The sequence below is a fragment of the Xiphophorus couchianus genome, chromosome 14 (genome assembly GCF_001444195.1).
Source record: "Xiphophorus couchianus chromosome 14, X_couchianus-1.0, whole genome shotgun sequence".
NCBI classification, from domain to species: domain Eukaryota; kingdom Metazoa; phylum Chordata; class Actinopteri; order Cyprinodontiformes; family Poeciliidae; genus Xiphophorus; species Xiphophorus couchianus.
Genome location: NC_040241.1, coordinates 24808943 through 24832003, shown reverse-complemented (window position 1 = coordinate 24832003; position 23061 = coordinate 24808943). Strand labels below are relative to the sequence as shown.

The 23061-nt window shown below is 44.8% G+C and overlaps 2 protein-coding genes across 5 annotated transcripts in view; one reads left to right on the top strand and one right to left on the bottom strand.

Moving 5' to 3' along the window:
* The first annotated feature begins 824 nt into the window (after positions 1–824).
* LOC114157637 (uncharacterized) lies at positions 825–2154 on the top strand. Its single transcript, XM_028038765.1, has 2 exons — positions 825–1614; positions 1706–2154. The coding sequence occupies exons 1-2, from the start codon at positions 1014–1016 to the stop codon at positions 1942–1944; spliced, it is 840 nt and encodes a 279-aa protein (XP_027894566.1). The 5' UTR covers positions 825–1013; the 3' UTR covers positions 1945–2154.
* A 10502-nt stretch (positions 2155–12656) lies between these two features.
* LOC114157620 (high affinity immunoglobulin gamma Fc receptor I-like) overlaps positions 12657–23061 on the bottom strand; it is a 41688-nt gene continuing 31283 nt past the window's right edge. For all 4 annotated transcript variants that reach the window (XM_028038724.1, XM_028038727.1, XM_028038726.1 and 1 more), the window contains one exon: positions 12657–13138. In XM_028038724.1, coding sequence (XP_027894525.1) covers positions 13077–13138 — 62 coding nt within the window. In that variant the 3' untranslated portion in view covers positions 12657–13076. The remainder of the gene's footprint in view (positions 13139–23061) is intronic.

Sequence of the window (23061 nt, the reverse complement as noted above, 5' to 3'; positions counted from 1 at the left end):
AAAAATTTGAGAAAAAGTCAATGCTGAGTGGAAATGTGTCAACAGATTTAACAGTAGATGACATGTGGAAAATACCTGAAAATATTGCTACTTTACAGAAACAGGATGTGTCTTTACAACCTTTGCTTGACCAAGTGGAGGAAAAAACTGATGCTAAGTGGAGAGGAAGAGAAACTTTTGTGTTAAAAGATGGTGTATTGTATGCTTGTAATGAACAACAACGGTTGGTAGTTCCAACTTGCTGTAGGGCACTTGTCATGCATTTGGCACACACCATTCCATGGGCAGGGCACTTGGGGCGTCACAAAACATTTATGCGCGTCAGCTCACGTTTTTTTTGGCCGTCAATGTACAATGACATTAGTGCAGTGTGTGCTTCTTGTCCCACATGCCAGAAGACTCGTCCTGCTCGGAAATCAGATTGGGTGCTCGTCCAGCCACTACCTGTTGTCTCCACTCCTTTTCGTAAGATTGCAATGGACATTGTTGGACCCCTAGTGAAGAGTGGGCGTGGTCATCAGTACATCCTGGTAGTATGTGACTACGCCGCCAGATTTCCAGAGGCTTTTCCACTGCATACCATTACTGCTCCTGCAATAGTTCGAGTTCTGGTCCAGCTGTTTTCAAGAGTTGGAATCCCAGATCAGATTTTGACAGACCAGGGAACTAATTTCACCTCTAACCTCCTAAAACTCTTTCATAAACAGCTTGGGATCTCAGCCATCAGGACGACGCCTTACCATCCGCAAACTGATGGACTGGTCGAAAGGTTCAACCAGACACTGAAGAGGATGCTGCAGAAGTTTGTGGATGACACTGGCAGGGATTGGGAGTGCTGGTTACCATTCCTTCTCTTCGCCTATCGTGAGGTGCCGCAAGCATCAACCGGGTTCTCCCCATTTGAACTCCTGTATGGGTGGGATGTTCAGGGACCATTAGACCTGCTGAGAAAAAGCTGGGATGCATCAGAGACCTCATCCAGTGCCAAAGGTGTGGTCCAGTACGTGCTGCAGATGAGAGGTCGGCTTGCTGAGTACCAGGAAGAAGCTGAGAAGAACCTGCTGCAGGCCCAGCAGAAGCAAAAGAGGTGGTATGACCAGCAGACACGGCAAAGGGTCTTAAGTCCTGGACAGAAGGTGTTGCTTCTCCTGCCTTCATCCATCAGCAAGCTTTTGGCAAAGTGGCAAGGGCCCTATACCATCAGCCGACAGCTAGGACCCACCACCTATGAAGTCTACCATCCTGACAAAAAGAAAGCTACACAGGCTTATCATGTGAACTTGCTAAAGGAGTGGAAAGAACTATCATGTCCAGCTCCAGAAACATCATGCCTGTTGAGGCCGGTGGAGGAGGAAGAAGAGATTCCTGGCATTGAAGTGATGGTTGAACAGTCAACCCCCAATCTCAGCCACTTGACCTCACACCAAGCCTCACAACTTCAGCAGATCTTCCAGAAACTGTCTCCTCTCTTTTCTCCTAATCCAGGCCGGACCTCCTTGATTGAGCATGCAATTCGACTGAAAGAGAAGCAGCCAATTCGTCAACGCCCATATAGAGTTCCACAGCAGTTGGTGGGGCAGCTGCGAGATGAAGTCGAGACCATGCTAACGTCAGGTATTATTGAACCTTCAAACTCTGAATGGTGCAGCCCAGTGGTCATTGTGTGTAAGAAAGATGGCTCACTGCGAATTTGCATTGATTTCAGAAAGGTTAATGCAGTTTCAGAGTTTGATGCCTATCCCATGCCCAGGGTGGATGAGCTGCTGGAAAGGATTGGAAAAGCCAAGTTCATTACCACTCTGGACCTGTGTAAAGGGTACTGGCAGGTTCCATTGGAGCCTTCAAGCAGACAGTACACAGCATTTCGTACCCCTTCTGGTCTTTTCCAATTTACTGTTATGCCATTTGGCCTGCATGGTGCTCCAGCCACCTTCCAGCGGCTAATGGACAAAGTGCTGCGAGGAAGTGAAGACTACAGCGCTGCTTATCTCGATGATGTAATTGTTTACAGCAATAGCTGGGAGGAGCATGTCTCACATCTAGCAAGAGTGTTGGAAAAGATTGGAGGAGCAGGACTGACACTTAACATATCAAAGTGTGTTTGGGCACAACAGGAGACCAGATACCTGGGTTACCAGCTGGGGAGAGGAGAGGTGCGACTACAGATGGACAAAATTGAAGCGATCCAAAAGTGCCCTCGTCCTCGAACCAAGAAGGAAGTGCGGTCGTTCCTGGGACTAGCTGGTTGGTATCGAAGGTTTGTGCCCCATTTTGCTACACTTGCTTCTGCACTCACCAGTTTGACAGCTAAAGACCAGAAGAATCCTGTGGTGTGGACCAAGGAGTGTGAAGCTTCTTTTAACACTCTGAAAGATCATCTATGTTCATCTCCTGTCCTCTGAAGTCCTGATTTCAGTAAGAAATTTCTGGTCCAGGTAGATGCATCCACAGTTGGCCTAGAAGCTGTCCTGGCTCAAGGAGATCCTGGGGAGGAGCAACCCATACTCTACCTGAGCCGTAAGCTGCTACCTCGTGAGGTGAGGTATTCTGTGGTGGAAAAAGAAGGCCTGGCCATTAAATGGGCTCTGGAAAGTCTCCAGTATTATCTGATGGGCAGAGAATTTGATTTGGAGACAGACCGTCGTGCCCTGACCTGGATCAACACCATGAAGGACAGTAACCATCGACAGACTAGGTGGTATTTGTCCTTGCAACCTTACAAATTTACCATCTGCCATAGGAGTGGCAGACTTAATAAAGTGGCAGACTTTCTTTCTAGGTTGCCGAATTTCGCCAACCCTGGAGAGGAGAGGGGTGGTGTCACGGAGGAGCCGTCACAAGCTAAGACTTAATTATAGAGTCAGAGTGTGCGCACACACATGCACACAATCACTAACTTACTTTTTGTTGCAGTTTAACCTGATGCGGTTCATCGTGGGTGCACACGCGATGTTCCTGCTTCAGTTAAACATTCATTCTAACCTGTTTTCAGCATTAAACGTTTTTCCCGGTTCTGTTTTCAAGTAGGGTGTTTCCGGATTGTGGCTTGTAGGGAGGGAGTCACATGAGGTGGTGATGTCATCAGAGCACACTGGGTGTTGTCTATTAAATTGAGTATTGTATTTTGTTTACAAGTTTATTTTATTTATTTATTTTCTCTTATTATTATTATTATTATTATTATTATTATTATTATTATTATTATTATGTATACTTTAAGAGTTGATTTGAGTTAGAAGTAATTGCTTAGTATTTTTGCTTGTTTGGATTGTCTGTGGGCGGAGCCTGTGGCTTTAAAAGCATTGCTCTACTCCACAGGAGGGCAGTCTGTGGTTAGACTCCTGAAGAAATCACGCTGGAGGTGATGGACTGTTGCAGTGAAGGTACTGATGATTGTTTGATTTCTAACCTGCTCTGGATATCCTTGGTGTGTGATCTGCACCTGCCATCTTTGTGCGAGGTTAATAAATTCCTCTAAAACGATCTCCGACCTGGACCAGTCATTATGTTTGACTAAATCATAATAGAGCCCTGTCACACCTCGTTTGAATTTTTATTGTTTTTGATGCAAAATGGAGACTATGGTGTGATTTCTTCTATTGTGGATGTCACTTTGCCTTTCCTTCAGTCTACAATTCTCTCAGGACTAAATATAGCAGGACGTTTCTTCTGCAGTGGAGCGAGCCTCCATCAGTTTCCCTCTGGATCTAATTTGTCCATCTTTGGATTGTTTTACTGACAAGAACGGCAAGAGGAAACATTTAAATGCTCCACCACGTAAAACAAGGAAGCAGGTTGACGTGGTGTTTGCTCCAGCGTCTATGGAGACAGTCGGTGCATGTCCACAGAGATGTCCTTACGTTCTTTCCTCTCTTCTTTACATTTTGTACACAGACGACATGATAACAGGTTAATATTAAAATTCTGCAGATGTCTCAGTGGTAGTTATCCTTCTACATGATGATGAACATGATGCCCACGGCCCTGGGGTCCATGAATCTGTTGACTGGTGTGATAAAGCTTTTCTTTCATTAAATGTACAGAAAACAAAGGACATTGATTTCAGACAGAAACCCCACAACACAAATCAAACAGTAATTAAAGGTCAGAGAGTAATAAACTATAAATATCTTGGGACTATTTTGGATAATAAGTTAAAATTTACCTGCCATTCAGACAATGGAAGGTAAAATGGCCCGGCATAGATTGTTTTGTCTAAGGAGGCTCACAAAGTTTCAAGTTGATGAATCATTGATGATCCTATTTTATAGATCATATATTGAATCTGTGTTGACTTTTTCCTCCTCTGTTGGTTTGGAAATGTCAGTATTAGACTGTTAGGTAAATTGTATATATTATTATCAAATATTTGTTGTTTTATGTGCCTTTATAATGTTCTTGTCTTATATGCCTTTATTTGTTTCATCTTAGCATAAAGGAAGTTTCTGTGTTGTAGAATTACTTTGATTCCTTTCTCAGAAGGCCTCTCTGAGGAAGAGCAGAGAACCGTTTCCAACATGTTATCGTTCAACAGAAACCTCTGCATCCTTTACCTGCTAGATAAAACCATCGCTGTGAAGATGTACAACTTGCTCTGTGTTATCCTGTGTCTGGAACAGAATAATCTAGTGTGTAGATACCGTGTGTTTTGTTAGTGACTAGCATTTGCGTTGCACTCATGTGACTGAAGTGTTTTCCCCGCCCCTTTGAGACGCTCAGGGATCCTAACAGCAATAAAAAGGGAGAACGGACACATATGTTTTCAGAACGGAAGAGATGTGTGACTGAAAACATCTCTGGCTGTTCTCCTCGCGAGGACAAAAGAATCTAACTCTCTTGTCTTTCTTGTGTTTGTTTAATCTCTCAATAGGTGTTTAAACCTGACATTTACTTGGTCCTTCGAGCCGGATTCGAACCAGCGACCTAAGGATTCCGGCAGGTCTGGTCGACCCCAGTACAGACCGTGCGCACGGCAAGTTTCCTAGTGGAAACTTATCAGATCCTGTTCAAGGGCTGGAGCTCGACCTGCCTGCTGGGATCTGACGGTTGACGGTGCTCCAGGGAAAGACAACGGGGGTGAGTGATTCTTGTTTAAAAGTGGCGAGTAACTGAGGGTCATTGCGCGCACAGAAAACCCTGTCAATTCTAGACTCTAACAGGTAACAAATAGTGCACGAAATCCGTGGAGGACGGCGGAGTCCTCGCGCAAAATCCCGTGGTTAGGTGGACGGAGCCTGGTGCCTTCCTGTTCTGGGAGACGGGGCCCATAAAAATTTTAATTTTTTTTAGATTGGGGAAAGGCATGAGTAAAAATAAGCCAACAGACAGTTTAAAATCAAATGACTGAAAATAAGTCGAAAAACAGGATCCGCATAAAATAAAACATTTAGATAAATGGATAACAAACTATAACTTTGACGGCCGCCTAAATTAGAAAAAAAACTAACTTTACTGCAGTATAACATAATAAAAAAAAAGGTCAAATCCAAAGAAAATGCGCAAAGAAGGGTATGACGATGTAGATTTTTGGTTGTGAATAGACTGACAATTTATGACTGACCACGACTAGACTAAATGTTTCATGCTTTGTTTGTTGTGTTATTGTTTATTTGTGATTACATAATATGAATATGTGATTAGAACAGAAAAGAAAACGTAAAAATAAAAAATAGCAAACAAACTGTATATAGGAACTGAGTAACTAATCAAATTATTAACCATTTGATATTTGAAAATATAGTGAATTTGAAATGCAAAGTTCAGTGAAATTTGATACTTTGAGCCATCCTAGTAAATGTAACTAGTTACTCTAAATTGATTAAAAAAAAAATAAAAGTAATGTGTTTTCTAGAATGGAGTTTAGAAATCTTTAATCTGGGATTATTTGATTGATAATTAAATTAATAAAAGGGAAATTAAGGAATTTGAGAACTTTATTTAATTTTGGAATGGTTCATTTTCATTGAGAAAGTAAGAAGAACCAACTATGGCCATTTGGCAGGAGTTAAAATAGAAGTAAACTGTCCTCCCCTCTGGTTTGGACAGATGAAGCAGAAGAAGCCCTTTGTAGAAAAAAGCAGGCCCTCGTATGAAGTACCGCACTGGTTCTACCAAACTATAAAAAACCTTTTGTTCAAATGGTAGATTGTAAAGGTCATTTTATGACCTCTGTACTGGTTCAACAACATGGTGATAAAATGAGACCAGTAGCATATTTCTCTTCTAAACTAGATAGTGTGGCGTGTGCCTTGCCCCACTGTGTGAGAGCCATCATTGCCGCTTCTATGGCAGTAGAAGTTAGTGCTCCTATAGATCTGTCCCATCCATTAACATTAAAAGTACCACATGCGGTCTCAGCACTACTGTTGCAGACAAATATGACATTCTTATCACCTGCCAGGCATCTCTCATGTATGTCCACTCTCTTACCTCAACCCCATCTAACTATTGAAAGATGCACTGTTTTAAATCCTGCAACATTGTTACCTCTCCCCCAGGCTCATCCAGCATATTGTCAGCAAAAAAAATTTAATTTTAGCAGTTATCCATAGAGGTATCTGTTTGTAAAATCAGATCTTATTTTAACCAGTTCCTGGAATCATGTTTGTAGATCTTGAATAAGTCCTGTTTTCCACCTCGGACTTCAACTTGAAGTGTTTCTGTTATATAATTGTTTAGTTTTAGTTTTGTTTTGTTTTTTCCATTCTGTCTCATCCTGATGTAATGATTATTGTTTAAGGTATTTTAGGCTGCACCTACCAGCTATCGCAGATGTTCCCACATCTGTACATAAACACCTGGTTCAGCTCAGCTAAAGCTTTTTTGTAGGATGGGAGAAGGAGTTTTTATGAATGTTTACAAATGACTACTAGAAATGGTTTTTTTAAAAAAGTTTTCTTTGTGTTTTTAGACAGTTTCCTAACTTATCTCAGAAACAATCAAGTATACAAACAGTCAAAACTTTTGTATGCTCTTTTTTAAGCTAAAACTAAAGTTTAAAGTGCTTTCCTCTGCCTTTTGAGTTGTGATCATGTACTTGGTCCATCTGTGCATTTATCTGTAGTTTTGTTGCATATTGTTTTTGTTTTTCTCATTTCTTGATGTTTCGCAGATATGAAGGGCTACAAACTCATTACAAGAATTTTAAGGGTTATTTATGAGGTATATGTAGCGATAAGTGAAGTTCTGCCGTGGAATGAAGGCACACCAACCTCACAATATGTAACGTGGTGTGAGATTCACTGACCATCACTATTTACTTGATACATTTTATTGCATTGTAAAGGACCTAATTATGTGTGTATTCATGAAATGGCCATATTCAGCCTTGTTATGTTGTCAGAGGGGTTGGGTTGTTTAAATTTAATCACAGAAATACTCCTGAGATGTGTGACTGAAAACATCTCTGGCTGTTCTCCTCACGAACACAAAAGAATCTAACTCTCTTGTCTTTCTTGTGTTTGTTAAATCTCTCAATAGGTGTTTGAACCTGACATAGACTAAAAAATGCCCTTAGCAGAGTAATACATACTAGCAATAAGATCTTAGGGGTTGAACAATGCTCACTTACAGAACTGTGTAAAAAGCAAATCATTAGGAAAACTAAAGTCATTATTGCTTCTCATCCTTTACATGCTGAGTTCCAGTTTCTGCCTTCTGACATCAGGCTCAGACTTCCTGGTATAAACAGTAACAGGTTCAAACTCTCCTTAGATCTCTTTAATGCAGGACCAGGTAGGGGGACTTGCACCTGATCTAGTGTAGCAACTGCTGGTCAATAATGAAATACACTGCTGCATTCTTCCCTTTATGTGTTGATTTGTATTTCATGTCCGTCTGGTATGTTTTTTTTAAAATCTTTGATGCTTTGTCTTAGTTTTTTGTACTTGCTGTAACATAAATTGTCCATTTGGGAGACGAATAAATCAGAATCTGAAAATAAATGTTCATAACTCAGAGAAATTTACTGTCATAAAATTACAACAAGAAAAACAAACAAACAATCATTTCCAGAATTTTAATAACTTAAATTCCTGTTTACATTGTTCAACATTACATTTCTATGAAAGACACACAAGGCTGAATTTATAATCATATTAGAAATGCAAATTATGTTAATAATTGAATTTATACTCAATCTGAAAACGCTTTAACATAACATACTGTAAACCTGAAAACCATCAAAAATCTGCATAGAACTTAAATCATAACTGTGGGAAAACCGTAAGAGATATTTGAATATAGTTTAAAGCCTTGTGACTTGTTTAAAAGTTGGAGTTTCTAGGTTGAAGTAGGCAGAAGTAATAACCTGTGAAAAAGCAGAAGATTTTAGCAGAATTTTGTAGAATTTCTATGTATTTCAATGGGGCTGAAATTTGCACAAAAGCACAAATATTTCAAAAAGTAAAATAGTGAAGTTTAGCAAAAGATATAGCAATAATGTCCAGAAAAGGCAGAATATATGAATTAGCACAATTAATTGAAGTTAGTAGAAATAGTTAACGGCCGAAAAATGTGAGCAGCATCTTAATTAGCTGACCATTCTGTTGAAGATGTTTAAAAATCAATGTCTGACTTTCATTTGTTCATTTTCATAGAATCTTTATTCATTATTATCTTTGTCAGATTCCAGTGATTTCTGTGACCATTGTGGGTTTTTCCTTCACTGACTGAGGGAACCAACAGTTTTATCCATGTGAACCAACAGTTTTATCCATGTGAACCAACAGTTTTATCCATGTGAACCAACAGTTTTATCCATGTGAACCAACAGTTTTATCCATGTGAACCAACAGTTTTATCCATGTGAACCAACAGTTTTATCCATGTGAACCAACAGTTTTATCCATGTGAACCAACAGTTTTATCCATGTGAACCAACAGTTTTATCCATGTGAACCAACAGTTTTATCCATGTGAACCAACAGTTTTATCCATGTGAACCAACAGTTTTATCCATGTGAACCAACAGTTTTATCCATGTGAACCAACAGTTTTAATCAGATGAATTAATGTGAGATAAACTCTGAGGTTAAAGGTCGACACTTTGCCTCATTTCTCTGGAAACTGAGTTAAACATTTCAGAGAAATCAGATATTTAGAACCACATGACCAGGAAGCTGAAACTTTTCCTGTCTCTGTTTTTAAACTCAAACATTTCTCACCATCAACAGCATCAAGTTTTCACAGTTTTTTAATCACTAAATATAAATCATGTAGAGAAGAGGAACTGATCGGCTTCTCGTCTCTATCAGCAACAATAAACACATTTCACCACAGAGGAGAAAAACGGTTCGCTGCTAAAATTATGATCAGAAAAAATGAGCAGAAATGTTCAGCTAGCAGCTGCAACATGTGATTTTCTGATTTTAGATGTCGCCTCTTTCCATCCCATCACTCCTTCATCACTGAAGCTTTCAGCTGTAAATAAAACCTTCATCTGAACTCAGAGCTGATAAAAACTGAAAATCCTCTTTTAGTTCATGAAACAGTTTTAAAGAAGCTTCATGTCTGAGTGAAATCAGTATTTTAGGATCTCCAGCTTCTCATCCATCAGGATAAATCAGACTCTGATGTTCAGCTTCAGCCACCATGTCTGGATTTAAAGCTGATCAAATAACAGCAGAATCTTTAGTTTTCACCATTAACTCATTTTCTGCTGTTTTATCAGCAAATTAAGATTTATATTGTAATTCAATCTGTTCAGGGTAACAGTAACAAAATGACATCTGTTGTCTCTGAACTAAACACAAACAAGAGTTTTATAGAAATTAAGTTATTATAAAATCACCTCTAAACCTGAGACTAACATGCCATTAAAGTTACATAAAAAACAGAATAAATTCATTAATTTATTATTTGCCTCCCCTTGTGCTGCCACCTTATCATGGTGGAGGGTTTCAGGGCCCCAATGATCCTAGGAGCTCTGCTGTCTGGGGCTTCATGCCCCTGGTAGGGTCACCCAAGGCAGACAGGTCCTAGGTGAGGGACCAGACTAAGCGCAGCCCAAAGACCTCAATGATGAACGGCACCATTGGACTTGGTGTTCCCTCGCCCGGATGCGGGTCACCGGGGCCCCACTCTGGAGCCAGGCCTGGAGGGGGGCCACGACGGCGAGCGCCTGGTGGCCGGGCTTTCACCCATGGAGCCCGGCCGGGCTCAGCCCGAAGAGGAAACATGGTGCCCCCTCCCATGGGCCCACCACCCGTGAGAGGGGCCATAGGGGTCGGGTGCACTGTGTGATGGGTGGCGGCCAAGGGACGGGACCCTGGCGGTCCGATCCTCGGTTGCAGAAACTGGCTCTTGGGACGTGGAATGTCACCTCTGGTGGGGAAGGAGCCGGAGCTAGTGTGTGAGGTCGAGAGGTTCCGGCTAGAAATAGTCTGTCTCACCTCGACGCATGGGTCTGGTTCTGGAACCAGCCTCCTTGAGAGGGGCTGGACATACTTCCACTCTGGAGTTGCCCAAGGTGAGAGGCGTCGGGCAGGAGTGGGCATACTTGTTGCTCCCCATCTCGGCGCCTGTACGTTGGGGTTTACCCCGGTGAACCAGAGGGTAGCATCCCTCCGCCTACGGGTGGGGGGACGGGTCCTGACTGTAGTTTGCTTACCGGCCGAACGACAGTTCAGATTACCCATCCTTTTTGGAGTCCTTAGAGGGGGTACTGGAGAGTGCTCCTCCTGGGGACTCCCTTGTTCTGCTGGGGGTCTTCAACGCTCACGTGGGCAATGACAGTGAGACCTAGAGGGGTGTGGTTGGGAGGAACGTCCCCCCCTCATCTGAACTCGAGCGGTGTTCTGTTGTTGGACTTCTGTGCTCATCATGGATTGTCCATAACGAACACCATGTTCAAGCATAAGGGTGTCCATATGTGAACTTGGCACCACGACACCCTAGGCCGCAGTTCGATGATCGACTTTGTCGTCGTTTCATCGGATCTGCGGCCGTATGTCTTGGACACTCGGGTGAAGAGAGGTGCGGAGCTGTCCACTGACCACTACCTGGTGGTGAGTTGGCTACGGTGGTGGGGGCGAAAGCCGGTCAGACCTGGCAGGCCCAAACGTGCTGTGAGGGTCTGCTGGGAACGTCTGGCGGAATCCCCTGTGAGACGGAGCTTTAACTCCCATCTCCGGCAAAACTTCGAACACGTCCCGGGGGAGGTGGGGGACATGGAGTCTGAGTGGACCGTGTTCCGTGCCTCCATTGTCGAGGCGGCCGATCGGTGCTGTGGCCGCAAGGTTGTCGGTGCCTGTCGCGGCGGCAACCCTCGAACCCGTTGGTGGACACCTTCGGTGAGGGATGCCGTCAGGCTGAAGAAGGAGTCCTATCGGGCCTTTTTGGCCTGTGGGACTCCGGAAGCAGCTGATGAGTACCGGCGGGCGAAGCGGCATGCGGCTCGGGTGGTTGCTGAGGCAAAAACTCGGGCGTGGGAGGAGTTTGGAGAGGCCATGGAGAAAGACTTCCATACGGCTTCGAGGCGATTCTGGTCCACCATCCGGCGTTTCGGGGGGGGGGGGAACAGTACGGCACCAACACTGTTTATAGTGGGGATGGTGTGCTGCTGACCTCTACTCGGGACGTTGTGGGCCGGTGGGCAGAGTACTTCGAAGACCTCCTCAATCCCACCAACATGCCTTCCATTGAAGAAGCTGAGCCTGGGGACTCTGGGTTGGGCTCTCCAATCTCTGGGGACGAGGTGGTTAAAAAGCTAAAGAGTTGGACTCCGCCAGGGCTGCCCTTTGTCACCGATTCTGTTCATCACTTTCATGGACAGAATCTCTAGACCAACCAAGGTGTTGAGGGGATCCGATTTGGTGGCCTTAGGATCTCATTTCTGCTTTTTGCAGACGATGTGGTCCTTTTGGCTTCATCAGATCGTGATCTGCAGCTCTCGCTGGATCGGTTCGCAGCCGAGTGTGAAGCGGCCGGGATGAGGATCAGTGCCTCCAAATCCGAGGCCATGGTCTTGAACCGGAAAAGGGTAGAGTGCCTTCTCCGGGTCAGGGGGGGTGTCCTGCCCCAAGTGGAGGAGTTAAAGTATCTCGGGATCTTGTTCACGAATGGGGGAAGAAGGGAGCGGGAGATAAACAGGCGGATTGGCGCAGCGTCTGCCGTCAAGCGGCGCTGTACCGGTCCGTCGTGGTGAAGAGAGAGCTGAGCCAAAAAGCGAAGCTCTCGATTTACCGGTCGATCTACGTTCCCACCCTCATCTATGGTCATGAGCTTTGGGTCATGACCAAAAGAACGAGATCGCGGATACAAGTGGCCGAAATGGGTTTTCTCCGTAGGGTGTCTGGGCTCTCCCTTAGAGAGAGAAGCTCAGTCATCATGGAGGGACTCAGAGTAGAGCCGCTGCTCCTTCACATTGAGAGGAGCCAGTTGAGGGGCATCTGGTCAGGATGCCTCCTGGACGCCTCCCTGGTGAGGTGTTCCAGGCACATCCCACCGGGAGGAGGCCCCGGGGAAGACCCAGGACACGCTGGAGGGACTATGTCTCTCGGCTGGCCTGGGAACGACTTGGGATTCCCCTGGAAGAGCTAGAAGAAGTGGCTGGGGAGGGAAGTCTGGGCCTCCCTTCTGAAGCTGCTACCCCCGCGACCCGACCTCAGATAAGCGGAAGAAGGTGGATGGATGGATGGATGGATGGATGGCATTTATTATTTGATGCAGATTCTGAGACACCTGAAAATTATTTATTGTAAAGCTTAAAATAAAATCCTTTCCATCTTCAGAAGCTAAATTAGCATGAAGCTAATCTGAAACTTTAAATTTCCAGATTAAAAACATTAAAACATTTAAACCCAGAGCTTAAAATCCAACATGGCCGCCGCACAGTAACAGCTGCTGTGATGAAATGTTTTATTTCCTCTGCTGGTCAACATGTTGCTGCTCAGTTAAAATACATAAAAAGCAAAGAATTAGCTTGTTGTTAGCTTGGGCTGCTGTTAGCCGTTAGCCCAGTCTCTGAATGCAACACTTAGCTCATGCTACTGGTTTCCTGAGCTGCTACTGGAAACCAGTCCAGCTAAATCCCAGTAGATCTGACTCAGTGATGAGAAGCTAACAGCTGCTGGAGGTCAGAGGTCAACTCTGGGCGACCTCACTGAGGAGTAGAGAAGTTTTGGGTCTGGTTGATTCTCTGGAAACAAAAACAACAAAAAGTTTGATAAAGATTTTAAACTGCAGCAAAGAAACAAGATAAAAAACAGAAAAACTTATTTATAAATGTGAGACGATAATGAGTTTAAACAAACGTTTCATTTTTCATGTTTTATTTCTCATGATTACTTTATTATTTCCATGTATTTGTCTATTTCATTGATAAAGGAGGCACGATCCTCCTGCCTTCATTTCTCGACTTATTGTAAGAGAAAAAGGTCAAATAATTTTGATCTTAACTTGTAGATTTCTATTTGATTTTAATTTCATTCACTCAATAATTAAATTTAAATATTTCAAGAAAAACTAATAGAAATTATGAATGAAATGAAGCAAACATAAGAATACATTTCTGCCCTCTATCCATGTAAAGAAAATATCAGCTGTTCAACTTTAAAAACACAGAAACCATCAGTTTGTTCCTGTTTGGTTCTGGTTCTGTTTTCTCCTCTGATGGACCAGAGGTTGGTCCAGTTGGTCCTCTGGTTCTGGACAACAGGATCAGAGGATGGATGAGTTTATTCCTTCAAACTAACTTCTCCCTCTTCAGTCTGGAATATTCAGTTATACTAAAATAGTTTTTTAGTTTATTAAGCCTCGCGTGTATCAGTGGGAGCGATACAGTTGAAGCCGACTCGGTGGCCAAGCGGACCGGGCCGAGGCGAAAACGACACAGGAGCTCTCACATCGCAAACAACAAAAAAACTTGTACTACTACGTCCTCTGTGTTCCTGGCTGCAACAGAGGAAGCCGACCGGATCCTGGTTGTTATGAAGTAACATCATAACAGCAGCCCAGCAGGCCGTGTTATGACAAGCAGGGTCTGGTACACCTCCACCATCACACACCAGGGTTAAGCAGATTATTTTGGGTTCAGATTGTGCTGTTTTTACCAGCAGGTGGACCGGTTCTGTTCACATGCAGAACAGCAGCGGTTCTGAACATGGATGGATCGGGTCGACCTGAACAGGCAGCAGCAGTGAAACCATCAGGCCTTCAAACGCTGCGGCTCCACATCTGGTTCTGATATTTATCATCAACTGTTTATTTACCAAACCAGATCAGAACCAGTACCATGTCTGCAACTGGACCTGATCAGAAACAAACCGGAGAATTTTATCTGGATCCTGAAATGTTTTGATCAAAAATGCTGAAATGATCAGAGATAAAACCTGTTGGTAGAAAGTAAAGGTCAGGACAGTCTGACCTCTGATCAGATTATCAGATTAATCTGATATTAATCTGATATTAGTCTGATATTAATCTGATATTAGTCTGATATTAATCTGATATTAATCTGATATTTATAATAAATGAAGTTTCATCCTGAGAGCAGGAGGATCAGAAACTTTCCCTCCTCTGTTTCTGTCATGAACATCTTCAGGTTTTCAGTTTTTTATCTTTCCTCTGCAGCTGCTCAGCTAATCACTAAATATAAATCCTGCTGATGTGTTTAAACCTGAAAACAGGAACTGATCAACTTCCTGCCTCTACCAGAAAAACTGAACACATTTCACCACAGAGGAGAAAAACGGTACTAAAATTATGATCGGAAAAAATGAGCAGAAAACAGAAGCAAAGACATTCAGATAACAGCTGGAGGAGGAAGATGAACTTCTGCTTTTAGATGTGAAAACAACAGAAAACATCAAGTCAGGATGAAACTGAGAGACTAAAAGCATCTGATGTTAATCTGATGGCGGATTAAAGTCCAAACGTTTCATGTCCAGAATCTGATCGACACTCAGTGGAAAAACTTCATCTTTAGTTTTAAATGTGACTGAAAACATTTAATCTTCCCTCATTTTTTCTCCATAAAAGCATCAAAGAGGCAAATTTATTCAAACCTCACTGACTTTGTTTTACTGCTTCAGTGAGAAACTTAAAGTTTGATGTAACGATCAGATTCTGTTCTGCTAAAACTCATTTCCTCATTCAGACGCTTGGATCTAACGGACATCAGGAATCCAGACTGCAGTCAGAGTTTCAGATTCATCTCTGCTCAAACACACATGATGAAAGGAGAACAGCAGCTCTGCAGCACCTGGACAATCCTCAGGTAGAAAAACACTCAGCAGGATCAAGATGACAAACTGATTCCTCCAGTCAGAGTCTCTCAGCCTCCGATTCACAAACATGAAGCCTTGACAAGTTTCTAGAACTCAGTTCTGCTCTTTGCTCCAAACCACAAGAAAACTCTGAAAATATTTAACTTTCTGTTCATGATCTGATGGAAAAATGAGAAAACCTGACATTATCCTGGAGAAAAAGAATAAAAACGATAAATAAAGTTGATGTTGAAACGTTTTGCTCTCAGATTCTGATGGAAAGTTTCACCATAAACACGATGATGAGACGATGATTGTGGTTTCACAGGAACGTTTTGTTCAGAGAAACTGAGTGACGAAGCAAATGGATCACTTCTGCTTTCTGCCACAATGAGACTCTGCTGCCGGGCTTTGACTAGACACTCTGTCTGAAAGCTGCTCCTCTGGTAAAGTTTAAATAAGTACATACTTTATTTACAGCAGCTTGGTAAAGTATTCATAACCCCTAAACTTCCATATTTTGTCACAAACAAAAACATAAATAAATTTCACTGGGATTTAATGTGAAAGACCAACAAAGTGACATAAAACTGTAAAGTATGTAGCACCTTCAACCATTCTATACAAGAAAACTAAAATGGAGCGTGCTTGGGTTCGATATCAATCCGGCACCAATGACCCCGTTTATGACAAATATGACCCAGAGAACCATCAGAATTTTAGGGAAAATGATTTGGCTTAACTTTATTAAACTAAAGTGACAGAAATTTTTTATTTAATCACCACTGTAACTTTATAGTTGAAAGATCTAGAGATATAGAGAACATGTACCTCTTTACATAAGGCAGAACACATAAAATATCAATGGCTCAACTCATCCATACCGGACAACGTTGTTAGCCTGGAGGGGCTCGCTACATTCTGCGCAGACAGGAGCAGTGCTCTCAGCGGTAAAACCCGAGGAGGGGGGGCTGTGTATTTACATCAACAACAACTGGTGTAAAAATGCCATGACTGTCGCCAGTTACTGCTCCCTGGACATCGAGCTTCTGACTGTAAACTGCAGACCATTCTACCTGCCCAGGGAGTTTACTGTGGTTAGCATCACTGCCGTATATGTGTCCCCCAGTGCTAACACTAAAGAGGCTATGAGTGTTCTCTACCGGACCATCAGTGATTTGCAATCCTCACACACAGAGGGCGTTTTCATCATTGCTGGGGATTTTAACCAGGCCAACATGAAGACTGTTCTCCCTCACTTCAACCAGTATGTGGATTTTCCAACCAGGGGAGGAAATACTCTAGACTTGGCCTACACCAACATCAAAGAAGCATTCAGAGCAGCCCCCAGCCCCCACCTTGGCTCTTCAGACCACCTATCTGTTATGCTAATTCCTGCATACAAGCCCCTGCTGATCAGAACAAAACCTACAGTGAGGCAGGTGAGAGTGTGGACTGAGGGGGCCATGGAGGCACTTCAGGACTGTTTTGAGTGCTCTGACTGGGAGATGTTCAAGGCAGCAGCCACTTACAACGACCAGATCAACATCGATGAGTACGCCATGACGGTGTCAGCCTACATCAACAAGTGCACAGAGGACGTCAGCATCACTAAGAACATTATCACCCGGGCCAACCAACAACCCTGGATGACTAAGGAGGTACGGGAAATGCTAAAAGCACGGAACTCAGCCTTCAAGTCTGGCGACAAGGAGGCACTGAGGACAGCGAGAGCCAACTTGAACCGTGCTATCAGGTTAGCAAAGCAAACCCACAGTCAGAAAATACAGGAGTTCTTCCACGACACCAGCAACACCAGGAGTATGTGGCAAGGCATAAAGGCGATCACAGATTACAATCCATCCTCCCCCCCAGAGGGTGAAATTGATGCTGACTTTCTAAATGGACTCAATAACTTCTTTGGGAGGTTCGAGGCACTGAACAGTACTCCGGCAAAGAAAACTGTTCCCCACCAGAAAGAGGAGGCACTCTGCCTGGACACAGCCGATGTGTTGAAGACTCTGAAAAGAGTCAACCCACGGAAGGCCCCAGGCCCCGACAACATACCTGGGCGGGTGTTCAGGGAATGCGCAGGTCAGCTGGCTGGTGTCCTAACAGACATTTTTAACACCTCACTGGACCAAGCCACAGTGCCAGCCTGTCTCAAAACTGCCTCCATCATTCCGGTGCCAAAGAAACCTCAAGTCACCTCTTTCAACGATTACCGGCCTGTGGCACTGACTCCCATCATGATGAAGTGCTTTGAAAGGCTGGTAAAAGAACACATCGTCTCCAGACTCCCCTCCACATTCGACCCGTTCCAGTTTGCCTACCGCCGAAACCGCTCCATTGAGGACGCTATCTCCTCCGCCCTACACCTGAGCCTGGCTCACCTGGAGGAGAAGAACACTCATGTGCGGATGTTGTTCCTGGACTTCAGCTCAGCGTTCAACACAATCATCCCACAGCATCCATCCATCCATCCATCCATCCATCCATCCATCCATCCATCCATCTTCTTCCGCTTATCCGAGGTCGGGTCGCGGGGGTAGCAGCTTCAGAAGGGAGGCCCAGACTTCCCTCTCCCCGGCCACTTCTTCCAGCTCTTCCGGGGGAATCCCGAGGCGTTCCCAGGCCAGCCGAGAGACATAGTCCCTCCATCGTGTCCTGGGTCTTCCCCGGGGCCTCCTCCCGGTGGGACGTGCCCGGAACACCTCACCAGGGAGGCGTCCAGGAGGCATCCTGACCAGATGCCCCTCAACTGGCTCCTCTCGATGTGAAGGAGCAGCGGCTCTACTCTGAGTCCCTCCCGGATGACTGAGCTTCTCACCCTATCTCTAAGGGAGAGCCCAGCCACCCTACGGAGAAAACCCATTTCGGCCGCTTGTATCCGCGATCTCGTTCTTTCGGTCAGGATCCAAAGCTCATGATCATAGATGAGGGTGGGAACGTAGATCGACCGGTAAATCGAGAGCTTCGCTTTTTGGCTCAGCTCTCTCTTCACCACGACGGACCGGTACAACGTCCGCTTAACGGCAGACGCTGCACCAATCCACCTGTCGATCTCCCGCTCCCTTCTTCCCCCATTCGTGAACAAGATCCCGAGATACTTGAACTCCTCCACTTGGGGCAGGACACCCCCCCTGACCCGGAGAAGGCACTCTACCCTTTTCCGGCTCAGGACCATGGCCTCGGATTTGGAGGCACTGATCCCCATCCCGGCCGCTTCACACTCGGCTGCGAACCGCTCCAGCGAGAGCTGCAGATCACGATCTGATGAAGCCAGAAGGACCACATCGTCTGCGAAAAGCAGAGATGAGATCCTAAGGCCACCAAATCGGATCCCCTCAACATCTTGGCTGGTCTAGAGATTCTGTCCATGAAAGTGATGAACAGAATCGGTGACAAAGGGCAGCCCCGGCGGAGTCCAACTCTCACCGGAAACGAGCCCGACTTACTGCCGGCAATGCGGACCAGACTCTGACACCGGTCATACAGGGACCTGACAGACCGTATCAAAGGGCCCGGTACCCCATACTCCCGGAGAACCCCCCACAGGACTGCATCTGGCATCCCACAGCATCTGGCAGGAAAACTGGGACACCTGGGCTTCAGCACCCCCCTGCGCAACTGGCTGCTGGACTTCCTCACCGACAGACCTCAGTCAGTCCGGATCGGACAACACACCTCCGATGTCATCACCCTCAGCACAGGCTCCCCTCAGGGCTGCGTCCTGAGCCCTCTGCTGTTCACTCTGATGACACACGACTGCGTCCCCAGGTTCGCCACCAACCACATCGTGAAGTTCGCGGACGACACAACGGTGGTGGGCCTCATCAGAGACGACAACGACCTGGACTACAGAGAGGAGGTGGAGCAGCTGGTGGACTGGTGCAGAGACAGCAGCCTGATCCTGAACGTTGACAAGACGAAGGAGATGATCGTCGACTTCAGGAAGAACCGGCCCAGCCACGCTCCACTGCTCATCAACAGCTCGGCTGTGGAGGTGGTCAGCAGCACCAAATTCCTGGGGGTGCACATCACTAACGACCTCACCTGGACTGTGAACACCACGTCTCTGGTGAAGAGGGCACAGAAACGTTTGTATTTCCTGTGGAGGATGAGAAGAGCCCACCTGCCCCCGCCCATCCTCAAGACTTTCTACAGAAGCACCATAGAGAGCATTCTGACCAGCTGCCTCTCTGTGTGGTGTGGAGGCTGCAGCGCCTCCGACTGGAAGAACGTGAGGAGAGTGGTGCGGACAGCAGAAAGGATCATCGGGGCCCCCCTTCCCTCCATTCAGGACATTTCATCCCAGCGCTGCGTGTCCTGAGGCCGAAACATCATCAGTGACCCCTCACACCCTCAGCATGGACTGTTCTCCCTGCTGCCCTCTGGAAAGAGGTTCTGCAGCATCCGGTGCAGGTCCACCAGGTTCTGAAACAGCTTTTTCCCACTTGCCATCAGACTGCTGAACTCTTAACTGGACTGCACTCAAAAACTGGTCTCCACTTTATACCTTGCACATGTACAGAGCTAAATAACTTATATTTTACTGTCAGTCCTGCACTTTATATTCTATATTTATATTTATATTCATATTTTATACTGTATTTTATTTTATTCTGGAATAACCTCACAACATTGGAAGCTCAAAATATTGTCCTGAGCCGTATGCAACGAAATTTCGTTCTGTATTCACCCTGTGCATGAAAATGACAATAAAGTCAGTCTAAGTCCAAGTTTACCCGGAAATGTCCAATTATATCAATATACAGTCCAAAACAACTGTAACCCAGTCAGGTTGTTACTCACAACTAGGCCTGTTGTGAGTAACAAACAAATAACAAATTTTGCTGAACGATTAATTATTGTTAAAATTATTGACAAAACGATAAGATTGTCTGAAAACCTTTGTAGACTGATTTAATGGAAATTACATAATAATGCATTTCTTTTCAAAGGAACACTAAACACTGGAACTGATAAACAAAACAACCAAAACCAAAAATAAAATGGATTCTCAGTCTCCATTAACAAAAAACGCACTTGAAAAAAAAACTAAACAACATAAAGCCAAAGTGGAAATAAATACTGCATTCAACCAAAAGATTATGAAGTCTGTATATTATGTTGCCCTTCAGTAATAATTAGATTTAAATAGAGAAGATGGGCACATTGACTACCTGATGCAATAATTCACACTACATGATTTTTTGCTCCTATTTTCCCCTTATGACAGGCATGTCCAAAGTCCGGCCCGAGGGCCAATCACGGCCCGCGGTCAGATTTCATACGGCCCGCAGCTTCGGTCTTATAATGTATTATTTATGGCCCGCCTGCACTGTGAAACAGAATAAATAAATCATAAAACTTGAAACTGTAATTCCTCCTTTCACCAAATGGTGGCAGCACCACTTTAATACTATCAGTCTCTGCCTCCGTGCAGCGAACCGCTCTCCACTCATTTCTGCCATGGCCACTGCAAAGAAAACGAGGAAAGTTTACAGTGAAGGCCGCCGCTTTCAAGAGAGATGGGAATTACAATACTTCTTCACTGAAAATCAAGGCAATTGTGCTTGTCTAATTTGTAATGAGACGGTCGCCTTGTTTAAGGATTTCAACGTAAAGAGACACTACCAGACTAAACATGCTAACACATACAACAAGCTAACAGGAAGTGACCGTGCTGAAAAAGTGAAGCAGCTCCAAGCTGCACTGGCATCACAACAGCGATTCTTCACGCGGGCCTGTGAGTCAAAAGAAAATACCACCAAAGCAGCTACGATGTTAATGTTAATAGCTAAACATGGCAAACCTTTTACTGAAGGTACATTTATCAAAGACTGTGTTATGAAAATGGTGGAGAACATTTTGCCCTGAGAAGAAGCAAGAATTTGAGAAAAATGTTTGCCTGGCAGTAACAGTGTGGCACTGAGAGTTGAGGACATGAAACTGAGTATTTTGAACGGTAACGTCTGTCACTATCAGCAGTGAAGAGCCAAAAGAACATTTATGCACCTGGATTTATGGCACTTATTTTTATTAAACTCTTGAGTAAAATTTGGTTATTACTGTTGATGTTATGAACCTGTAGATGTGACAAACTATTACTTTCTGAAAGATATTGTAAATGACGAGCAAAATTCACTCGTTTTAAAATTTAATAATAACAGACAACTTTGCATTACTTTAACTCCTGTTTAAAATGTTCTTGAGGCAAAGATATTTTTAAACTCATGTAAATTTAAGGTATTTCATACAGTTTGTTCAATGTTATCTGACTCTCCAGATATGAAAGAAAAGCAGAATTTCTGCTTTTAGAGTTGCCTTATATTTGGTTATTTTGTCATTTGAAAAATAAAGATAATTGTGACAATGAAAATTGTTTTATAACAGTGTGTATTTGCATGACACTTTTGTAGTTAAAAAATGTCCGAACAAACTATTGGCCCCCAGGCATCTTGACTTTATCAAATCTGGCCCTCTTTGCAAAAAGTTTGGACACCCCTGCCTTACGACAATCTTAGAACGTTGGTCTTTCTAAGATTGTCGCTTGTGATTTCATTACCGATCATCCTGCAGTGTGTGGTGTATTGCAGTAGATCGTTGTTGCCTCCGATCCAAATCAGGGGTTTTTCCCCGACTGGGATCTTAAAGCAGCCTGTTGAATGTGACAGGTAGCCAATCAGAAAGCGCGGATTCTCCTCCGTGTTTTCTGGGGGGAAATTACGGAGGGGAATCCCAAACAGCTGACACGGCGCAACCCGAAGTCCAGCGGACATTGGAGATGATATGTGGAAACAACATTAATGTTTCTTCAACATGCAAAGAATATAGAAATGACAAGAGGAGGAGTTGGAGCGAAATTGCTACTGCAGTTGATAAACCAGGTAACTTTTCAGCTGTTCTTCGTTAACGTGACTGTAAACAGGTTCTAATGATTTTCATTCAGTCAGGACTTTACGCTGACACTAGTGAAGACGCTGGAGGCGGAGTCTAGGGGGAGGTCCAGCGGACGACGTCGGCACAGAGGCCGGGCCATGGGAGACTGGACTCCTGGAGGCGACGGTGGAGCTCTGGGGGAATCAGGAGGAACACTAGGGGGCTGGGCCTCGGGAGGAGCACTAGCAGGCTGGGTCTCGGGAGGAGCACTACGGGGAGGAGATTCAGGAAGGGCACAAAGGCGTGACGAGGTAACACTAGGGGGCGAGGAGGGAGCACAAAGAAACTCGGAGGAGGGACTAGGATGCAACGAGGAGGGACTAGGGAACTCAGAGGAAGCATTAGGGAATTCGGAAAAGACACAAGGAAACTCGGAGGTAACACTTGGGGACAACAAGGGAACACTAGAGGACTCAAGGGGAACACTAGGGGCACTAGGACGCTCAGGAGGGACACTAGGAAGCTCAGGGGGGACACTAGGAACGGGGGCTTCTGCGGGCTCTGGCCCGCCGGCTGGAGCAGGCTTGGGAGCGTCGGCTGGAGCACGCTCGGGAGGGCCTGCTGGAGTTGCTTGTCAAGGAAACGCTGGAGCACTCTCGGGAACACCGGCTGGAATGCCGGCTGGAGCTGCTGGTCCCAGAGACGCTAGTGCTGGGCTGGCGGAATAACTACCTGGCTTGCGAGGCAGAGGGTTGCCTTTCAGCACGGCCATCGCTGTCAGGCACTCCCCCTCTGCCTCCTTCTGCAACTCCACCAGACCCAGGTGAGGAAGACGCAGGATCTAGTAGTCCAATAATAGCACCAAGCGTGTGGCTATACAGGCGTTGACAGGAGGAATATGGTCTTGCGACCTCCTCTACAAAATCCTTTATTATTTTTTCTTAAACCTGCTGGATCCATATTGGTAGCA